This window comes from Capricornis sumatraensis, chromosome 5, assembly GCF_032405125.1.
Source record: "Capricornis sumatraensis isolate serow.1 chromosome 5, serow.2, whole genome shotgun sequence".
Taxonomy (NCBI): domain Eukaryota; kingdom Metazoa; phylum Chordata; class Mammalia; order Artiodactyla; family Bovidae; genus Capricornis; species Capricornis sumatraensis.
The window spans coordinates 65,837,735-65,857,352 of record NC_091073.1 but is presented as its reverse complement, the minus strand read 5'-3'; the positions used below and the strand labels follow the sequence as shown (position 1 = coordinate 65,857,352).

Genomic DNA, 19,618 nt, shown 5'->3' with positions numbered 1-19,618 from the left:
AAAGATGCTTGCTCCTTGGAAGAAAAGTCATGACCAACCTAGACAGCATATTATAAAGCAGAGACTTTACTTTGCCAACAAAGGTCCGTATAGTCAAAGCAATTGTTTTTCCAGTAGTCATGTATGGATGTGAGAGTTGGACTATAAAGAAAGATGAGCACTTAAGAATTGATGCTTTTGAACTGTGGTGTTGGAGAAGACTCTCGAGAGTCCCTTGGACATAAAGGAGATCCGACCAGTCCATCTAAAGGAAATCAGTCCTTAATATTCATTGGAAGGACTGATGCTGAAGCTGAAACTCTGATACTTTGAGCATCTGATGTGAAGAACTGACTCATTTGAAAAGACCCTGATGCAGGAAATTATTGAAGGTTGGAGAAGGGGAAGACAGTGGATGAGATGGTTGGATGGCATCACTGACTCGATGGACATGAGTTTGAGTAAGCTCCAGGAGTTGGTGATGGACAGGGAGGCCTGGTGTGCTGCAGTCCATGGGGTCGCAAAGAGTTGGACACAACTGAGCAACTGAACTGATATTTATTTATTATAATAATAATTATATGCACTTAATATGGTGATGAATTCTTGGCTTACCTTCTGTGCCTGAGGCAAATTGTGCTGGGGACCTACCATCCTACCCCTTCTACCTGGAATTTAATCTCACTGTTTCCTCTTCTTTACCTCCCATCCATCCATTCCTCACCCTGTGAAACCTGGTGTCTCTACCACTTCCTGAAAGTTCTCTGTTCCAGAACACCAGCCCCAGCTTCCCTGGCTTCCTCAGAATCAGAGCCAGCACCACCCCCCCACCCCCACCCCACAACTTTGTGTGTCGCGCTCTCCCCTTGGCTCTTGGGCCTCGTGCTCTGGGTTTTCCTTCACCTTCCTGGAAGTTCCTTCTCTGTTCCCCCAACAGGCCCTGCTCCTCTGCCTGCCTCTTATGTGGTGATGGTCCTCGGGCTCTGTCCCTCTGCACAGCCCCCTGGGTGACCTGCCTCTTCAGTCACCGTCCTCGTGTGCCTGGTGTCCACTGCAGAGCCCGGAACTCGCGGAGGGACAGTCAGCTGCTGTTCATACCCTACTGAGAGTTCCCACAGGCCCCAGCGTCAGTGTGTCCAGGACCTGACTCACTGTCTTCAGGCCACATAGCTGGTCCTTCCAGCCCCCACTTTCACAGGCTGGGAGCCGAGAGGATGTTTCTCTCCCACACCCCCGACAGCTGCTTCTTCATCAGGTCCTGCCAGCTGCTGATCAGTTTGGTAATAGCCCAGTGCCTTTTCCCCACACCAGCCTCCGTCATCTCTTCCTAGGACCTATCTCAGGTCTCCCTGCCTCCAGTCTTGTCCTCCATCCCACTCCACCCCCATGGCTTCTCCACATCAGAGCCATTTTACACATTTATCGGGCATCTTCTGTGTCCTGGGTCCTCTGCCACACCACAGCTCTAAATCATCTGGCCGCTCCTTGCCCCCCAAGTAGAGGCCAAGCTCCTTAATGTGGCTTAACAAGCCCTCTCAGAGGCCTGCCCCTGCCTGTTTCTGCAGAAGACTCTTTCAGCACTTGTGCCACACCCCAGACACCCCATGTTCCCTGGTCATTCTGCAGTCCCTGTGGGGGCTGTGCCTGACCTCCCACCTTGTGCTGCTCCTGGCACCCCACCTCTCTGCCTTGCAAGCCCGCAGGTGTCAGCCTAGGAGTCACTTCCCAGGAAGCCTCCCAGCTGTGTGTTACTAAGTCCTTCAAAGAGCTTCACAGCAGCCGAGTTTGCCTCTAGAGAGCGCTCTTCACCTGGCTGATGCACTTACCTTGTTCCTCCGTTAAGCTTAGAAGTTTGAAGGCAAAGGCTACGTTGTATCATTGTACATCATTGTTTCCTCCGCATACATCGTTGTTTCCTCTGCATCCAGTAGTGCCTGGTACATAATACTTACCCCTTAAATACTTTATCTGGGTAGTGAATGCTGGCTCCATTGTATTACACCCTTTCTGGGCTTATTGAAACCTACTATATCTCATGCACTAAGCTATGGCACTTAATAAATGCAATGGAAACTCAAAGTGTCAGAATCCTCAGAGAAAGCAGGCTAGAGTGAATTCTTGACTCTGGTGCCATGTGGGTCATAATCTGTTCTGGAAGCGAGAGTTTCTGTATAGTGGGGAGTTTATTCTTTTAAGTGCCTTTGTAGAACCACATAGTTACCTTTTATCTGCTTTTAAGGGGTCATTGAGGTTCATTCAGCCTGCCACCCTAAGCAACAGGGTGCCCTCCATCTTCTCTTTAACTTTGCCTCTTCTTTTCCTTGCTGTCAGTGTCTACCTGACTCGTTCCCCTTCACCACTTCAAATTCCATTACAGACCTCACTGTGCCAGCCACTAATGAGCTCTGTAAGACATCTGCCCTCAAGTGCTTCACTTCCTTGCTGCTTACTTAGCAAACATTAATTGCATGCATTCTAGGTCCTTCTAAGTGTTGCCCATCTTGACTTCAGAACTTGGCCTTAAAATGGCCATTTTTCAAATAAATTATGGCTGTCAGCTGCTTTTGTGTGACTTGCCTCTCTTCTCAAAGTCAAGTGTGGAAAAGAAATAGAAACTTCCATCTGATGGGAGCTCTGCTGTTTTCAGAGGATGCTGACCCAGCACCAGGTCACCCCACAGACATGCCCTGTTTAGTCCAGCTCTGCTGGTCCATGTTGGAAGCTGGAGAGCCTCAGAGAGACATGCCTCCCATAGCTTGTGCCCCAGCAGCATCCTAGCCCCTTTGAGGTCAGAAACAATAGTGCATTCACCTTTGTTTTCCTGGTGCCAGTGTATGTTTGTGGAATTAGCAAAAGAATGGAAAAAGGGAAGGAAAGAGTGAGACATGGTGAAAGGGAGGGAGAGAAGAGGGGCAAAACTGAAATTGAGAGATGAGATTCCTTCCAAGGTAAGGAGTTAGAGGTGTCAGATGGAGGATTTGGTAAACGAGTTCATTGCTTCTTCGTGTGTGTGAAATTTCCTCCCAGGGAGTATCTGATGTGCTGGAAGAATCTGATACCATAAACACTGAAACAAATACTCCAAACCTGGAGAGTTTCCAATAAGGTAAGAACTAACAGTAGGACAGTTATGTAATGGGAAAAATCTTGAAACTCCTGAAGATTACAACTCTAAGGAGGAAGAAACCCGAGCTTTCTGAAGAAATCCACTGTTATGAGGAGCTGGAGCAGTAACTTCTGATTAACATGTATTGTTTCCATTATGAACCTCAAACCATCTAGATTTGAGTGTCTTGTTATCTTTTCTCCATCTGCCCCTAAAGCTAGCTCATCTGTCTTGCTGGGTTTTAGTAGTGTGAAAAGGTCTTTATTTTTTTCTGCTCCCATTCAATACACAAAACCTATTTGGTATTGATTTTAGAGCAGAAGTTAAATTGGTTTCATCTCACATGCCAACTTCACTGGATTGGCTGTGGCTTACTGGAGTGTTCAGAAGGATTCTGAAGCTGTATATAAGCTAATGGGGGGGAGTTCCATGCAAAGAGGTGAAGAGGGTTGGAGAGTGTGCATGCCAAGTATTTGCTATCCCTGTTCAAGAGGAGAGTAACCTGGTGAAAGCAGGGAATAGCATCCTTCAGATTTTGACTCTGAAAAGAGTCAACAGATATTGTTTTAATTTCATCTTCATTCAAAGCCTGAGACTGTTGGTTTTCAGATCATGTTCTACAGTGGTTTGAATATAGTATCTCTGTGAATAGAGAGAAAAAGAGAGTTGAGTTTATTAACAGTGTTTAAATCTCTTTCTCTAACCTGTTGATATCTGATCCTAAATCAGACTTCATGACTATAGAAAAGGGCAGGAACAAGAGACTGTTTGGGAAGTCCCTCCAATATAAGTATTTTCCAGTGGTTATTTCAGAAGCAGTTTAAGCTTCTGAAACTTGAGTTACAGCTGGACCCTCCTTAGCCTGTAACTTGCTGTCCATGTTGATAACCTGGAATCTAGAGGTGTGCATTGGGAATTAGAGTGTGCCAAGGAGTGGCTGGTAGCTTTGACCTACCACCAGACAGAGCAGGCATTTCTACAAATGTGTGTAGCACTGTCCAACCTGAGGAAGACATGAAACACAGAGAGTCATCTCATTGGAGGGCTTCCTTTTCAGACAGAGAAACTGAAGCTTGACTAGGGATTTTAGCTATCCATACCAGGAGCAATTTGGTCTGCAAGCCCCTGGGCCCTCATGGGTGGCCAGTAAATAGATATCCCTGGGTGTCCTTCATGTCAGTTATAGACACCACAGATGTAGTGAGAAGACCCCTGGGCCCCCGGCCTCAAAGAGGTTCCCTGCTAGTGAGAGGAAACAGACAAAAGCAGCCTGACAAATAAATGCTTTAGGCTTCCCAGATAGCTCAGTGGTAAAAACCCGCCTGCCAATGCAGGAGACTCGGGTTGGATCGCTGAGTCGGGAAGATCCCCTTGAGGAGGAAGTGGCAACCTGCTCCAGTATTCTTGCCTGGGAAATCCCTTGTACAGAGGAACCTGGTGGGCTACAACCCATGGGGTTGCAAAAGGGTCAGACACGACTTAGTGACTAAACAACAACAACCAGTAAGCACACATTAAAAAAAAAAAATCCAAGGTGACCAGGAATGCTGCTTGGAGAAGTTAACATTTGAACTTAGCCTAGGATGATGTAATTAGATGTAATTGGTGTTGTCAAGGTCTTGGGGAAGACTTTTTCATGCCAGAGAAACAGCAAAAGCAAACATGTCCAAGAGATGAAGGAAACTCAGTGACTGGAGCAGAGCGAATGCACAGGGTCTTGTCCATTAGCCCTGATGTCTGCTGAACTGTTGGTGGTGGTGGTTTCTTGTAGGCCTTTAACACTTGTATTAGATTTGCTGAATTTACTTTTAAGTAAACCTATGCATTTGGTTGGGCAGTGCCTGCCTGTCTGTATAGGGAGATTATTAAGAATTCTGTAGGTTGAGGTGAAACTTGTTATGGGCATAACTTCCTTTGAGGGAGGTGTGTAGTACAGGTGGGGCCCATTTCTGCTCCGGAGAGCTGGTGCAGGTTGGTAGGGGTGCAATGACCAGTGGCTACAAGCAGATTAGCTGGGTGGGGAGGGAGCAGAACGACACCATGGAGAGCTGACCTGCCCCCTAAACAATCTCACCAAGCTCTCTTCCTCCTGTGTGCTGGGCAGTATTGCCCTGGCTGCCTGCTCATTGTGTCCCCAGACACTTCAAAAGCAACTTGTCACAGAAGGGACCTGCTCCCACACATCGGAACTCCCTCCTCTTAGCTGCTGGCTGAAGTCTGGGCTCTGGCCCCTAAGTTGGAAACTGGCGAGTTGTATACACTCTAAGCCCTTTCTCTTCTCCATGGTGCCTCTGTCCCTGGTTGCCTTTCTCCCCAGTCCCCTCCCCTGGCAAGGCTAACCTGGCCCCTGCTAGAGGAAGCCGCCTCTGCCCTTGGCCAGGCTGGGCTTTCTCGGCGCCCCAGCCAGTCCACTTGGCACCCTACTGGTCCTTTCCCTCAGCGTGGCCTCCGGGCGGCTGTGAACTCCTTGTGGGCAGGGAGCAGGTCAAAGTCATCAGGTGCTCTTGGCTTCCCATCCATATGCAGGAACAAATGAGCGGGTGAGCAGGCCGTCTTCATAAGGCATGATTTTAGCTATTTGTTCTCACCAGAGGGACATCAAGGGAAGATTGGTGCTGAACATGGGTAACTGTTTTCTTCTTTATACTCCTCTGAATTTATTGCAGTTGCTCACATAAGCAACTATCAATTGCTTTTAGAAATTTTTGTGGGGAAATGTATGCAACATAAAATTTACCATTTCAGCCATTAATAAGTGTACATTTCACTGACGTTAAGCACATTCATTTTGTGTGCAACCATCACCAGCATCTCCAGAACATTTTCCCAAACAGAGGCTCCATACCCAATAAGTAAGAACTCCCCATTCCTCACCCCCCAGCCCCTGCCAACCAGCTCTCTACTTCCAGTCTCTCTGGGTTTGACAAGTCTAGGGACTTCATGTAAGAAGAATCATACAGTATTTGTCCTTTTGTGTCTGGCTTATTTCACTGAGCATGATATCTTCACGTTTCCTCTATGTTGTAGCAAGTGCCAGAATTTCCTTCTCTTAAGGCTGGACAATATTTTATCATATGTGTGTCCTGTATTTTGTTTATCCATTTATCCACTGATGCACATTGAAGTTCTCACCTTTTGGCTGCTGTGAATCATGTTGCTGTGAACGTGGGTGTGCAAATATCTGAGTCCTTGTTTACAGCTCTTGTGGGTATATGCCAAGAAGTGGAATTGCTGGATTATATGGTAAAATCATTTTTACAATTCAGAAGCATTTTAGATAGTTCTGAAATGGTCATTTCAGCTCAAACCAAAGGTCACCTTCAGACTGGGGGTGGTGTAAAAATGCAGGCTGAAGTTTCAGACCTTTGTTTTCATGATTTGTCTCATGCTTGGCGACGTGAAATGTTTTGTTTTCAAGTGTGGTTTTAATTTTTTTCTTACAGCATCAAGCTGCTAGCTGTGCAAGAACTACTTGACAGAGAGGCCCTGGAAAAGGTAAATATTTGATTCTTCCTACCCCAGATTCATAAACTTAGAGAAGAGTGCAACACACTGGAAAACCTCCATTCTCTGTTGTCAGAGACAGCACTTGCAACAAAGTTGGTCTGTTATTTTGTATTCATAACAGTCAGTGAACCCTGCAGATTTTCAGTCAGAATGCCCCCATATTGCTCATAGGCCATTAACGCTTGCAAACTCTCCCTTGCTTGGCTTTTTCAGAGTTGAGTGGAAGCAGAGGCTCGTCTTGCTGTGGGCCAGGCTCTGGAGCAGGCTTTCTGTGCCCAGAAACACCACATACCCGATGCTGCCAGCGTGCCAGATTCTGTACTTCCCTCCATCTCTGCTTGTGTGTGTTTTTGTCCGAGCTTGTGGATGCTAAAGTTGAGGCAGCGAGGTTAGGGAACTTGCTCTAATTAGGAAAATTAGCTAAGTGGCAGAGTAAGGATTTGAGCCTCATGGTTTTATTTCTAAAACCAGTGTTTTTTCTGTTGAATAGTCAAGCTCATGAGTTTGAACTCCTTTGGGAGCTACTTCTGTGGTTTGGGAAACTCTGTCCCACATGTGCCCTGGAAGGAGCTAGTCAGTGTGTCTTAGTTCTCCATGTTCAAGTCAAGCACTCAGCTGGGGACCTTTTGCCAGTTGTGGGTTCAGTCTGAGTGCTGCATGGCCCAGGTGCCACCCCATGGGCCTCCCAAGCAGTTCCCTTGGGTGGCTCAGGACTCTTGCCGAGTATGTGGCCATGGTTATTAATTAGACTCTCTAAGGGTAATGTAAAAGAAATTGGTTAGCGAGATAAGCACCCAAGTGATATTATTCATATAATTTAAAATATTTTGATTAGTAGTCAGTCTGCTGGTTGTCACTAAAGCAAATAAAGTCTTTAAGCACCAGGCAGTGATGTGTGGGAAGGGAGGTATCTATCTGAACTCTGGCTCTGAATTTCACATCCCTCCAGCCTTATTTGTATCACAGTTGGAACAAGGGTGGTGCTGCCCGCCTGACCTCAGAGAGATGACATGAGAACCAAATGAGTTAGTGGGGCGGAAGGGCTTCCTAAGTGCCAAAGGTCTCGACTCATTAATTGTTAACTACTCCTATCAATTCTTAATCCAGCCATTAAAACATACTAGGTGTACATGAAGATTCTTTGTATGTTCTTGAAACTTTTAAAAAGTTACCCCTCCAGAAACAATTTTCTTCTCAGTATTCACTACAGGTATTTGTTTACTCTTCAATTAAAAAAAAAAAAATTAGACAAAACTGGTAAACACATGGCGACCGTGTGCTAAGGTGCATCAGCACAATAGAAACACAGGCACCAAAAATATCTATAGCTCTTTAGAGTTGTGTTAATACCCTTTGTGGAGAGGCCACACAGCCCAGCCAGCGTGGGACACTAACAGCTTGTGGAGTCCAACAGAAAGGGAGCTTATAGTGTGGGGTTTGCACAGCTGGGCCCAGAGCCACCTCGTCCTTCTTAAGCGGGTTATCTTGAGTTATCAGCCTTCTCTGTGGTTTACTTTGCCAGTCTGTAAAGTGGGACTCTTTATAACCCAAAATTCACAGAAAATTTGAGAAGATCAAGTAGACAGCTTATGTGAAGGACTTAGCTCCATACCTGGCGCTCAGTGCTCCCGCAGAGTCAGCTACAGCCCATGTTGTTTTCCCTTCCTCTTCCTCCTCCCTCCCTCCCTGCCTCTTTCTCACCACGTTTGATGATGGTTTTGTACTGTTCCCCCATCTCCATAAATGACCAGTAGAAAGGCCGATAAGATAGTTTAAATGTGCACAGGGGCCAGCTAGGAGCCAAGGTGACTCAGTTTCCTTCTTCCCTCTTTCATTTGTGTGTTCATTCATTCACTCACACTACGGCTTTTGTTGAGCTTTCAATATGCAGGCGAGTAGCAAGCATTTCTAGAAAAGTCCAGAAGCGATCAGTAGACTTGAGCTTGGCAGCCAGTTGTATTTTGAGTGACACATGGCTTATACCTGTCCTAGTGCTACTTTTTACAATAAGGTTGGTTCCGTTCATGTTAGAATAAGATACATTCCCTAAAGAGCCTTATGAATTATAGCTTCTCACCTACCCAGACAAATTAAAGAATCACCAAGGAAAGTTCTCAGTAAGCTATAGCAATAGCTTTGCTACTCAGAGTGTGGTCTGCAGACCGACAGTATTATAAGCGTGTTAGAAAGGCAGAATCTCAGACCCCATTGCCTGATTCAGTTTGCATTCTGACAAGACCCCAGGTGGTTCTTGTGTACCAAAGTCCAAGAAGTTCTCCTGAGGAGTATCAGTTACTGTCACGATCACTGCTGTTGACTAGGCCAGTTTCATAGAGAACCTCTGAGGTGTCAGCGTTTCGCCTTAGTGGGCAATCAGGCTTGCTTTCTTGTGTCAAGAGAAGTAAAACACCAGAAGTCTGTTTGTAAACAGTTTTTATCTGGTTTGCCTGCTTTTTCCTTTCACTGAAAAAATAGGCTTAGTTAATTTAATATGTGGAGCCAGCAAGAATGACCTCAGACACAGATCCTACAAACCTCGCACCTCTTTAACTGTCTTTACAGTTGGGCTTCATGTGGCAACCTGCTTTAGGGTTTTGCAATTACTGAACTCTTTAGATCCCACCACAATGGGGCTAGTCCCTTCCAGACAGTCCCAACAGTGGGGACTTACACATGCCTTTCACTTATAAGATGGAGGCTTTTCTGAAGGAGTCATTTCCCTCATAGGTATTTGTAGGTTAAATTTCACCAGCAAAATATTTAAATTATGTAAAACATAAAAGGCTAGAAACCAGCAGCAGCAGTGTTTTGGGGTCTTCTCCAAAACAGAGTAAGACTTTTCGTGCTTTTTCTTGCTAATGTTAGACAGTGTTGTGATCTTAGCATTTTAGTTCAAAACTAGCAGCCACTTGTCTGACTTGTACTTTCTCTGGCTTTAGGTGGAGAGCTTGTTCATTTTAGGAAGTGCCAAGGCTTTGTGGGTTTCTACAGAGCACAGAGGAGCTGTGGGGAGACTGCTGTAGGAGAGCGGGGGTCCCCTCCCAGCCCTGGCTCAGTTTAGCCATTAGACCTGGCAGGCTGCCTTCCTCAGAGGCCCTGGCCTCTTTCCTTATCCACGTAACCGCTTTCTGTTCCTTTTGTGGACCTTTCCTCTAAAAGTCGTTAAAAGTCTTGGGTTTCACAGATGATCCTTGATCACATTGTGAAGAGAGGAAAATTCTCCTTTTCATGCTCTGTTAATTCTTTCTCTGCTCCTTGATCCAGTGATTCTTACTGGTTTTAGGGGCTTCCATGTTTCATCTGAATCGAGAGGAGAGTGGTGAACACCTGCCCGGTGACTGCCGTATGTAGATCAGCAGGTTCCCAGTTTTTACCTCTTCAAACACTTTGTCTTAATTCAGGTGTCATCGTTTGGGATGCAGACTGGGAACATCTGGGAGGTCAAGTCTCTGAATTTCTCTTCTCCATCAACATTACACAAAGGCATTTCCCAGACAAGTGACAGTTATTTGTCATTTTATTTAAAAAATAAGTTATAGACCATACAATTAATAATTGCTTCTTGTTCCAAAAATCTGTTAGAACTTTGGGAAGTGTTAGTTGCTCAGTTGTGTCTGACTCTTTGCAACCCCATGGACTGCAGCATGCCAGGCTCCTCTGTCTGTGGGGCTTCCCAGGCAAGAATATTGGAGTGGGTTGCCATTTCTTTCTCCAGGGGATCTTTCTGACCCAGGGATCAAACTCATGCCTCCTACATTAGCAGGCATATTCTTTATCATTTGAGCATAAGTGTCAGGATATGTGACCTTTCTTTGAAAAAGTGTTTCGGTTTTTTTTTCCCAAATATCCATTAGGTGCCAAGAGCAAGGACTTGCTCTGAGACAGATGTAGGTCTTCCCACCTTCTCTGTTTTCTGTGCTTTAAGAGCAGGATGCTTTTGTTTTTCTGAACTTAAGTCACACAGACTTGTTTCCCAGGCTTTATAGACAGGCCCCATCTAACGCCTTTAAACGTGGCATTGCATGAAAGGAAACAAAAATATTGATACAGCTTGATTTAATAAGATCACTTTTCAATGACCCTTTCAAGCAGCTTCCTGCAAAGCTGCAAACAATACTTTGGCCGTTCCCTCCAGCTGGAGGTCACCCTCTCCCTGGAGGGGCCAGAGGGCAGGGCACCAGCTGACCCTAACCGAGACCCAAGTCTGCCTGAAGAGCTGTCTGTGAGAGCCAGGTCTCCTGGGGGTTCAGGATGCCCAACTCACAGTCATCTCCTGTCCTACCCCACCTCAGCCCCCACCCCGTTTGCGAAATTGTCTAGGAAAAAATGCCTGCCAGTGTCCATGCTGCTGCTGCGGCTAGACATCTTTCCTAGAATTTCCATTGTGAAGTCTCACTCTAAGTCCAGTTTTCCTGCAGGTAGAGCAGGTGATCTCTGTGGCCTCTTGTGCTTTCCATGTGAGAGGAAGCACATACATTTCACCAAGAAGCCTCAGAACAGAAGAATTGAACTTGGTGTTTGCACACGGTGGCGAAGCAGGGACTTTTCCAAATGAACCCTAGCAGTCAGTAATGTTGGAATTAGAAGTTAGTAGCTTCCTGCATGGAATGCTGCTCAATGCTATGTGGCAGCCTGAAAGGGAGGGGATTTGGGGGGAGAACGTATACATGTATATAGATGACTAAGTCCCCTTCACTGTTCACCTGAAACTATCACAACATTGTTAATTGGCTATACCCCAAATCAAAATTAAAAAAAAAATTTTTTTAAGTAGTTAGTAGCTTCCTGGAGATTTTCAGAAGGAAATAAAAGGTAAATGATTATCACATAGATTTGTGTGAATAAACTAAGGATGCCAAGTGCTTCTATCTCTAATTGATGGTGGTGTGTTATAAACATACACACATGCAAACACGTGTGTGCTTAGTAGCTCAGTCATGTCTGACTCTTTGTGACTGCATGGACTATAGCTTGCTAGGCTCCTCTATCCATGGGGATTCTCCAGGCAAGAATACTGGAGTGTGTTTCCATGCCCTTCTCCAGGGGATTTTTCCAACCCAGGGATCAAACCCAGGTCTCCCACGTTGCAGGCACATGTATGAGCTCTAACTCTTTTGGAGTGTTTTTCTCTGTGATTTAGACTTCCTGTTAATTTAGTTTGTGCAGCAGTTGAGTGCTTATGCTGTGCCTAAATCGCACTACATGCCAAGGGAGATGAAATTATAAAAAGACACTTGAATGGCATACATGGAACCCCAGAATGTCAGAGCTGAGGGAGACTGTTTCATCCAGAGTCCAGCCCTGTCATCCGTCACTTTGCAGACAGGACACAGAGGTGCTGAAGTGTCCTTCTTGCCTGGGCCCATAGCAGTTGCGTTGGTAGATTCAGGACCTGCCCCGGCGGACTCAGTTCTCGTCCAATGCTCTCTTCAGTGTGAGCACCTCCTGGGCTCTCTGGTCTCATTTATCTTCGTCTTCAGCTTCAGTGGACTTTATGGGGGCTTCTGTCTCTGGATATTCCAGGCCTGGGAGCATATCCAGACAGTTGGTCACTGGTCCAGGTGATGAAGAATTTAAACCGAGTTCTTCTCATCCTTGTAGCAAAACAGACATGGATTTGTGCTGTTTGTCTCCATGGGCACTCCTTGGTCCAACAGGGAAGACAGAGAACATGGGCTGGAAGTCGGAGGTTCAGGGTTCAGGGTGCAGACACTCTCAGGGGAGCATCTGAGAACAGGGGAACTCTCAGTGGTGTGAGGGCTGCAGAGAGTGGGGGCCACTGCAGAGGAAGGCCATGAGGAGCATGGACGAGGACAGAGAACGTGCTGCAAACACACCCTCCGTAGGGTCAGCGTCACAATGAATTGCTTCAAGAATCTTAACATAAAATGTGCCGTTTACAAAATAGTACCCTGTGTGGATTTAAAAGTATCAGAGTAAGATTCTTCAGCAACCTGGACTTGTTTTTCTCCCATGCCTAGTCCTTCACATTGCTGTTGTTTAGTCACTAAGTCATCTCCAACTCTTTGGCCACCCCGTGGACTGTAGCCTGCCAGGATCCTCTGTCCATGTGATTTCCCAGACAAGAATACTGGAGTGGGTTGCCATTTCCTTCTCCAGGGGATCATCCCGACCCAGGATCAAATCTCCTGTACTGCAAGAGGATTCTTTATGGCTAAACCACCAAGGAAGCCCATGCATGCATGCATACTCGGTCGCTTCAGTTGTGTCCGACTCTTTGCAACACCAGGGACTGTAGTTTACCAGGATACTTTGACCATGGGATTTTTCAGGCAAGAATACTGGTGGGTTACCATGCCTGCTAGGGGATCTTCCCAACCCAGGGACTGAACCTCTGTCTCTTGCATTGCAGGTGGATTCTTTATCACTGAGCCACCAGGGAAGCCTAGAGAAGCCCATAGTCAGAGCTTAGTTTGAATGCCATCTTGAATAATCAGTATTCATGTATTTGTTAGATTTTTTAAGTGAGTTGAGCCAATCAGTGCCTAATTATGGTTAAACTCTTTGTACTCATGTTCCTGGCTAAATCCCTTCCAGCAGACAGCTTGCTACTTCCTTGAAGGGCTAATGAGCAGAAATGGGGGCCCCTGTGGAGCTCAGCCTCCCCCTGTTCACTGCTTGGAGTTTAGCTCAGGCCCGCAGGGGCCACCGCAACCAGCTGCTCACCATCTCCACTTTGCAGACTGCACCCTTGGGTCCTGACCCCATTCAGGAAAGGGCTCTTGGCTGGAATCCCCTGCAGGCCCCTCAGCTGCCAGAAAAATGGAGCATCTTGGTGAATTATGGGCCAGGCTTCACAGTTCAATGAACTTGTTTTCTTTATTCTTATTCTTTTAAATTTTCTCCTATTCTTTTAAAACCATCACAATATACCATGTATATTTAGGGGCTCCCACTACCTTTCTCTTATTATGAAAAGCATTTCTTTGAAGTGAGCAAAAAGTAAAGTTCACAAATAGGACTTTTAAATTGCTTTTAGCTTTATTAGCTTTCAAAAATAAAGTAAACAGTGAGGGATCATTTTAAATGTACTATTACATTGGTAAAGGTTTTTAAACAATAATATGTAATACTGAAGTTGTGATAGCACCAGCCTCCCCATTCATTGAGGAGGGTGGTGATAAGGCATTGTCCTTTTGTAAGCTCTGGGGCAGTGTATTTCATTGCCTTTGAGATATCCCTACGCTATGACCAAGGTAGATTCCTAGGAGTGTATCTAGAGGAAATGATCCATAAAAATGTGGAAAAGCATTTGACAGCATGCATTATAATTATGAATCATTGCAGGCAGCTCACTGCTCAGTGGGAAGGGTGAGTTTAAACAGTCTATGGTAGGTCTGCCCATGGACTGGTGTGTGGTGGCTATTAAAACTGATAATCATTAAGCTTTGTATAAATTTGATATAATGTTTACAAAAAGGAGGATAAGCAGTTGTGCCTGCTCTAATTACAACTATGTGAAAGTACATGTATGCGTTCTTTCCGCCAATTTTTATTAAGTACTTGTGTCAGGCTTTGTGCCGAGCTAGGCTAAGAGTCAGACACGACTGAGTGGCTTCACTTTCACTTTTCACTTTCATGCACTGGAGAAGGAAATGGCAACCCACTCCAGTGTTCTTGCCTGGAGAATCCCAGGGACGGGGGAGCCTGGTCGGCTGCCGTCTATGGGGTTGCACAGAGTCGGACATGACTGAAGCGACTTAGCAGCAGCAGCAGGAGACCCATACAGCTGCTACCAAGACTATTATCTTTCCTATCTACCTGTGACTCATGTCAGTGTTGAGGAAAACAGTAGCAGTTACACTCATTTCTCTACCTCAGAAATGCTGAAATATCTTCTCTCATTGTGAAATGGTAGCCTAGTGAGGAAATGTGTCTCGGAGTGGATGGCTCACCCTGCCCAGGAAGGCATAGTGTTCAAGGTCTGCAGGGAAGGTCCTTCACGTGGTAAGAGGCCAGTCAGATGTTAGATGAGACTGCATCCCATTGGCACAGAAACAGCATCCCTTGGGTTATCTTTCTGTGAGTTATGGCTTGATCCCATATTGGTTATTCTAAGGAGATTATCTGGTTCATGGAATACCCGTGACCCCATTCTTCACTCCTTTCTTTCTAGCATCATTTTCTTCCCTGGTAATGAGAGACATCTTTAGGTCTCCTGAAATCTGAAATGTGTTGCTACTTGTCCTACTTTTCTCTTTGCTGCTGTCCTATTTCTCTTCTTTGATGTACTCATAGTTATCTTTGTGTGTGTATGTGTGTGTGTGTGTGTGTGTTTTTCCTGCACCCTACAGAATGTGGGATCTTAAGTCCATGACCAGGGATTGAACCTATGCTCCTTGCTTTGGAAGTGCAGGGAAGTTCCGTACTCATAGTTATCCTGAATGTAAATTCCCACCGTACACAACCAGCCTCTGTCCGCTTTGAGCTGTCCTTAACCCTTAAGAGCCTAGCCCCTATCCCAGTTAATCTAATAAATCATGGTTTACTCTTACCAACTTCTAACCCAAAGTATTTTTACTAAAAATGTTTTTTGCTTTCTATTAAAAATTATTGAGATAATTTTATATTTACTTAAAAATTATATATGCAATTACCCATTTTTTGGCATATGTACCTATTTAGGTTTCTATCAGTTCAATTGCTCAGTTGTGTCCGACTCTTTGTGACCCCATGGATTGCAGCACGCCAGGCTTCCCTGTTCATTACCAACTCCCAGAGCTTGCTCGGACTCATGTCCATCGAGTCAGTGATGCCATCCAACCATCTTATCCTCTGCCGTCCCCTTCTCTTCCTGCCTTCAATCTTTCCCAGCATCAGGCTCTTTTCTAATGAGTCAGTTCTGTTTTTATAATGCATAAATAATGATTTTGTGTTAGGAGTGGGAAAAGGAAGGAAATCATTTCTAGAGCTTGTCTTATCCAGGTGAGCTGCATGAACTGGGGAGCCTGAATCAACTGCTGTCTTTTACCTGCGATGGTTGTCCTTGGGGGCACTCTCCTTGAGGGTTCCATTTCTTTGTCTTCATACTAACATCTTCATTACTTCTTAGCCTCCTAATTGATTCTGGATTTATAGAGCAAAAGAAGAAAAATCATATAATAGCTATATGGAATGCAAACTTAGGCGGGGGCCAAAACAAGGCCTATAATAAGAGCAGAAGGATCATTTCATTCATGCTTGAAAGACAAGGGGGCTTTGAAAAATCAACCCTCTCCATGCTTTGCTAAGAATCAGTTTATCATCAACTAAAGAGAATTTTGCTGGCCTCATCTGTGGTGTCACTTGCTTTCAGCCTGACAAAGTGTTTTTGGTATTTCTTCTCAGGAAGTTCTGCCAGGAACAAATTCTCATATTTTTTTGTTTGTTTTTAGTGTGGGAGTGTATTTCATCTTCATTTTTGAAAGTTTTTTTTCTTAATATAAGATTCTTCATTGTCAGCACTTTGAATATGTCATTCTGCTGCCTTCTGACCTTCATTGTTTCTGATGAAAAATTAGCTGCTAATCTTGTTAGAAACAGGTGGGTTTTGAAAGCTGGCTATATTCCTGAGCACGATGTTTTAATGAAGGGGCTTCCCAGGTGGCACAAGTGATAAAGAATCGACCTACCAATTCAGGAGAGATAGGAGTTGTGGGTTCAATCTCTGGTCAGAAAGATCCCCTAGAGAAGAAAATGGCAACCTTCTTATTCTTGCCTGGGAAATCCCATGGACAGAGGAGCCCAGCAGGTTACAGTGCATGGGGTTGCAGAGAGTCAGACACGACTGAGCCCATACATGCCACATTTTATTTGGGATGGGCTTACAAGTGGCTCATACTTCCTCAGTGTTCCAAAGCTCGCTCAACTTTAGTGACACACTTTCATTTGTTTGAGGAGACTTCTAAGGCATTATCTACATAAAGTCCAGCAAAACTTTTCATTTGGTTTTGGCAAAGACAGAAATGAAAGTACAGCGCATTATGATATTCTAGTAAGACCAGAGACTTCGTAGTAAGAAATATTTGAGCTTGATTCTCAAATTATAGGTTATGAAATCAATTGAGTAAGTTATAGCCATCATTTGTTTCACTATATGTATATGGATGGATGGATGGATGAGTGGGTAGATAGATGAATAAATGGATAGATAGAAGGATGTATGGATAGGTAGATACAGGTATATACATACATAGTTGGCAGGAAGACAGATAGCATTATATTGGATTGCCATGTAAAATTTTATTTATTGCTATGAGTCATGGTCAGAAATACTTGAAAACTGCTGTTCTAAACCATTTTTTTGGCTTGGAAGAGGGGAAGATAGCCTGCTCTAGGATTTTTTTTCCAGCACTGGAAAGGCTCTGCTTATGCTCGGGTATATCCTATGCACTTTTCCCTCCTGCCTCATGAGTCTCTTAACTCTTTTTTGCTTTTCAACAGTAAGAAAATATGCCAACTCATTGCATCCCCCTCAAAATTGTTGCATGTAGCCATCATCTTATACAAACACTCACATAGCCATGATGACAGGATTTATATGCAATTTCCTATTTTATTTGGCCCACCCTCAAATGCTTCTGTAATCAGAAGCATGCTGAGAAATGCTAACAATGAGTTGGTACTGAGAGAACTTTCAATTCACTGTTTTAGAGAATTCTGAGATGTTTTGTGAATGATTCATTCATTCACTTCTTGAGAGCATGACTTTGATTCAGCAAAGTGTAGGCCAGTTGGGAATTTTAAATGAAACAGAAGGGCAGGCAAATGAAACTCTTTGGTTCAGTTGCTAAAAAGATTTATGCTGGATGTTCTCAGTAGGTAAAATCATCCTGATTGAGTTGGTCATTAAGGCCAGCTTTGCCAGAATTAATTCAGTGGAGAGATCTATCAAATTGCTAACTACCCACTTAGAATGAGTACTTCCTACAGTTGATAAAATATTTTTTGTGAACTTTTGGAAGACATTGAAATGGTGAGTTTGGACCTTAACCGGACTCCACAAACTTCTGGGAAAGCATCCAGCCCACCTTTAGAGATGTTGATCTATCTTTGTAGAAATTCAGAACATACAGATATCCCTTATGAGAATAATCCAAGACCCTTTTCTAGATTCTAGACTCGTTTCCTCACCACACTCAGTGGTGAGTTTCTTCTCTTGCCCTAGGTCTGTCCCCACTCACCTTTGTCCATGAAATGCAGGCTTATTTTCATATGCAGAATTAATTAGGCTGGAAGAAAACAGCCAGAGGACACAAAGCAGCTCCCCATGTATGAGTTACTCTAAAAGTACCTGCCCTCCTAGGCACTGGTTAGTGGCTTCCTACACAAGTGATCAGTCACCAGATTTCAGTGGTCTGTAGAAACACTACTGGGTCACAGAGCATCTTCCTGATACATCCCGCTGGACCCAGAGGGACCAGAAGTACTCAGGACTGAAACCAAGTCCCCACCATTTATAAGCTGAAGGGCTGAACCTCGAAGGGAAGGTAACAATTTCTGGGGTTTTGCCTGAATTCCCAAATTTGCACCAGCTCTGAGGCTGAGTGGGGGTGGGGGTGCTAGAGCCTTCCCTCCTGCTTTTTTTTAATTATGAAATCATGAGACAGTAATTTTACATTACTGCTGATCTTCTCTATCAGACATGCTTTGACTCACTCCCTCTTTCCATCTGGCTGAAACCTCTAGTTAGAAAATAAATTGCTGTGTATTGATTGTTCATTTTCTTCCTCATCACCCAGACATCCTTGTTATACAGTTAGCTTGCTTGGCTGTATTTGTGAACAAGAGAAGAAGTAACACTTATTTTTAGCCTTCATGTTAAGATGTGGCAGGGACATTTTTAAATGTCGTTTTGGTGCTTAATTTATTTAGTAACAGCACTTAATCACCTTTCATTTATGAAGAGAAAAGTGTATGTGTGTGCACTTACACATGTGCTGTATTGATAAAGTTCAAGCCAATTTTAATTGATATTTATAGTATGACTTTCTAGAAAAGTGAAATTTCTAAAAACTGTGAATGTGGAGAGAAAAGTTAAAACATACGCAATTACTACCTGGTCTCTGTAATTTTTGTCTCAGTCCTTCATTTGTATGGTTACCAGAGTAATCCTCCTGAAATGCAAGTTTGACCCTTTTACTGCCCTCCTTGTAGTTGCTTCATCTGGAAGCCGAGTAGCTTCCAAATCCATTCATGGACGTGGACTTGGATCCTGGCTCAGCCATTTGCCCTATGGGTGATCTTAACCCCTCTAGCCCTATATTCCTCCTTTCTTGAGCAAGGATACTCCTCCCTTGCAGAGCCATGGTATGGTCACATCCCATGATGTGTGTGAAGAGCCAGCAGTGGTGCTTGGCATGTGGCAAGCGTGCCAGTAAAGGCATCCACCATCGTGCCTGCAGGGCACAGCCCTAGCATCCACGTGGCCCCCATCTGGGTGCAGCTTGATCTCTGTGACACTTCCCTCTGTCTTGTTAGCTGTCACTCCACCCACTTCCAGTAATTTGAAGGGAGTCTGAAAAGCCTGTGAAGGCTACATCAGGCAGTTTGGCTAATTTTAATTTCCTTTGGCCAAAAACATGATGAGAAAGGAAGTTAACTGAAAGATAGTTTGGGGGTCTGTCTCTCCATCCCTCCCATTAGCACAGAAAATTGAGAATCAAGGAGTCTCAGAACATTCTCCAAGATGGGACGCTGTTTCATGAACTTCCGCCTATAGTTCTTGCTGCCATGAAGTGTCTGGGAGTGAAAAATTGCAGGTCTTTCTATCCCTGGCTGCCCACACAGAAAAGAACAATCAAATCTATGTGGTTTGCCCTGAAATAAAATAGGAAATATGCAGGCTTTAGTGACTAGGATTTGGCATAATGCAAATCAAAATAAAATAAGTCGTGAATCTGTAATACTTTCACCCACAGCTTGCAAGTCTTTATGAGTATTGCTCTTGAGGATGGGAGGCTGCATAAACACCATTTAGAATGTAGCTGGAGGCTGGCATTTTATAAGAGAAATGGCCACCAGAGC

General features: G+C 44.5%; 1 protein-coding gene across 1 annotated transcript in view; it reads left to right on the top strand.

Annotated features, from left to right (window-relative positions):
• The window catches only part of EEPD1 (endonuclease/exonuclease/phosphatase family domain containing 1), a 122,869-nt gene that overhangs the window by 74,466 nt on the left and 28,785 nt on the right, over nucleotides 1–19,618 (top strand). The window contains exon 3 of the mRNA XM_068973159.1: nucleotides 6,529–6,580. Coding sequence (XP_068829260.1) covers nucleotides 6,529–6,580 — 52 coding nt within the window. The remainder of the gene's footprint in view (nucleotides 1–6,528; nucleotides 6,581–19,618) is intronic.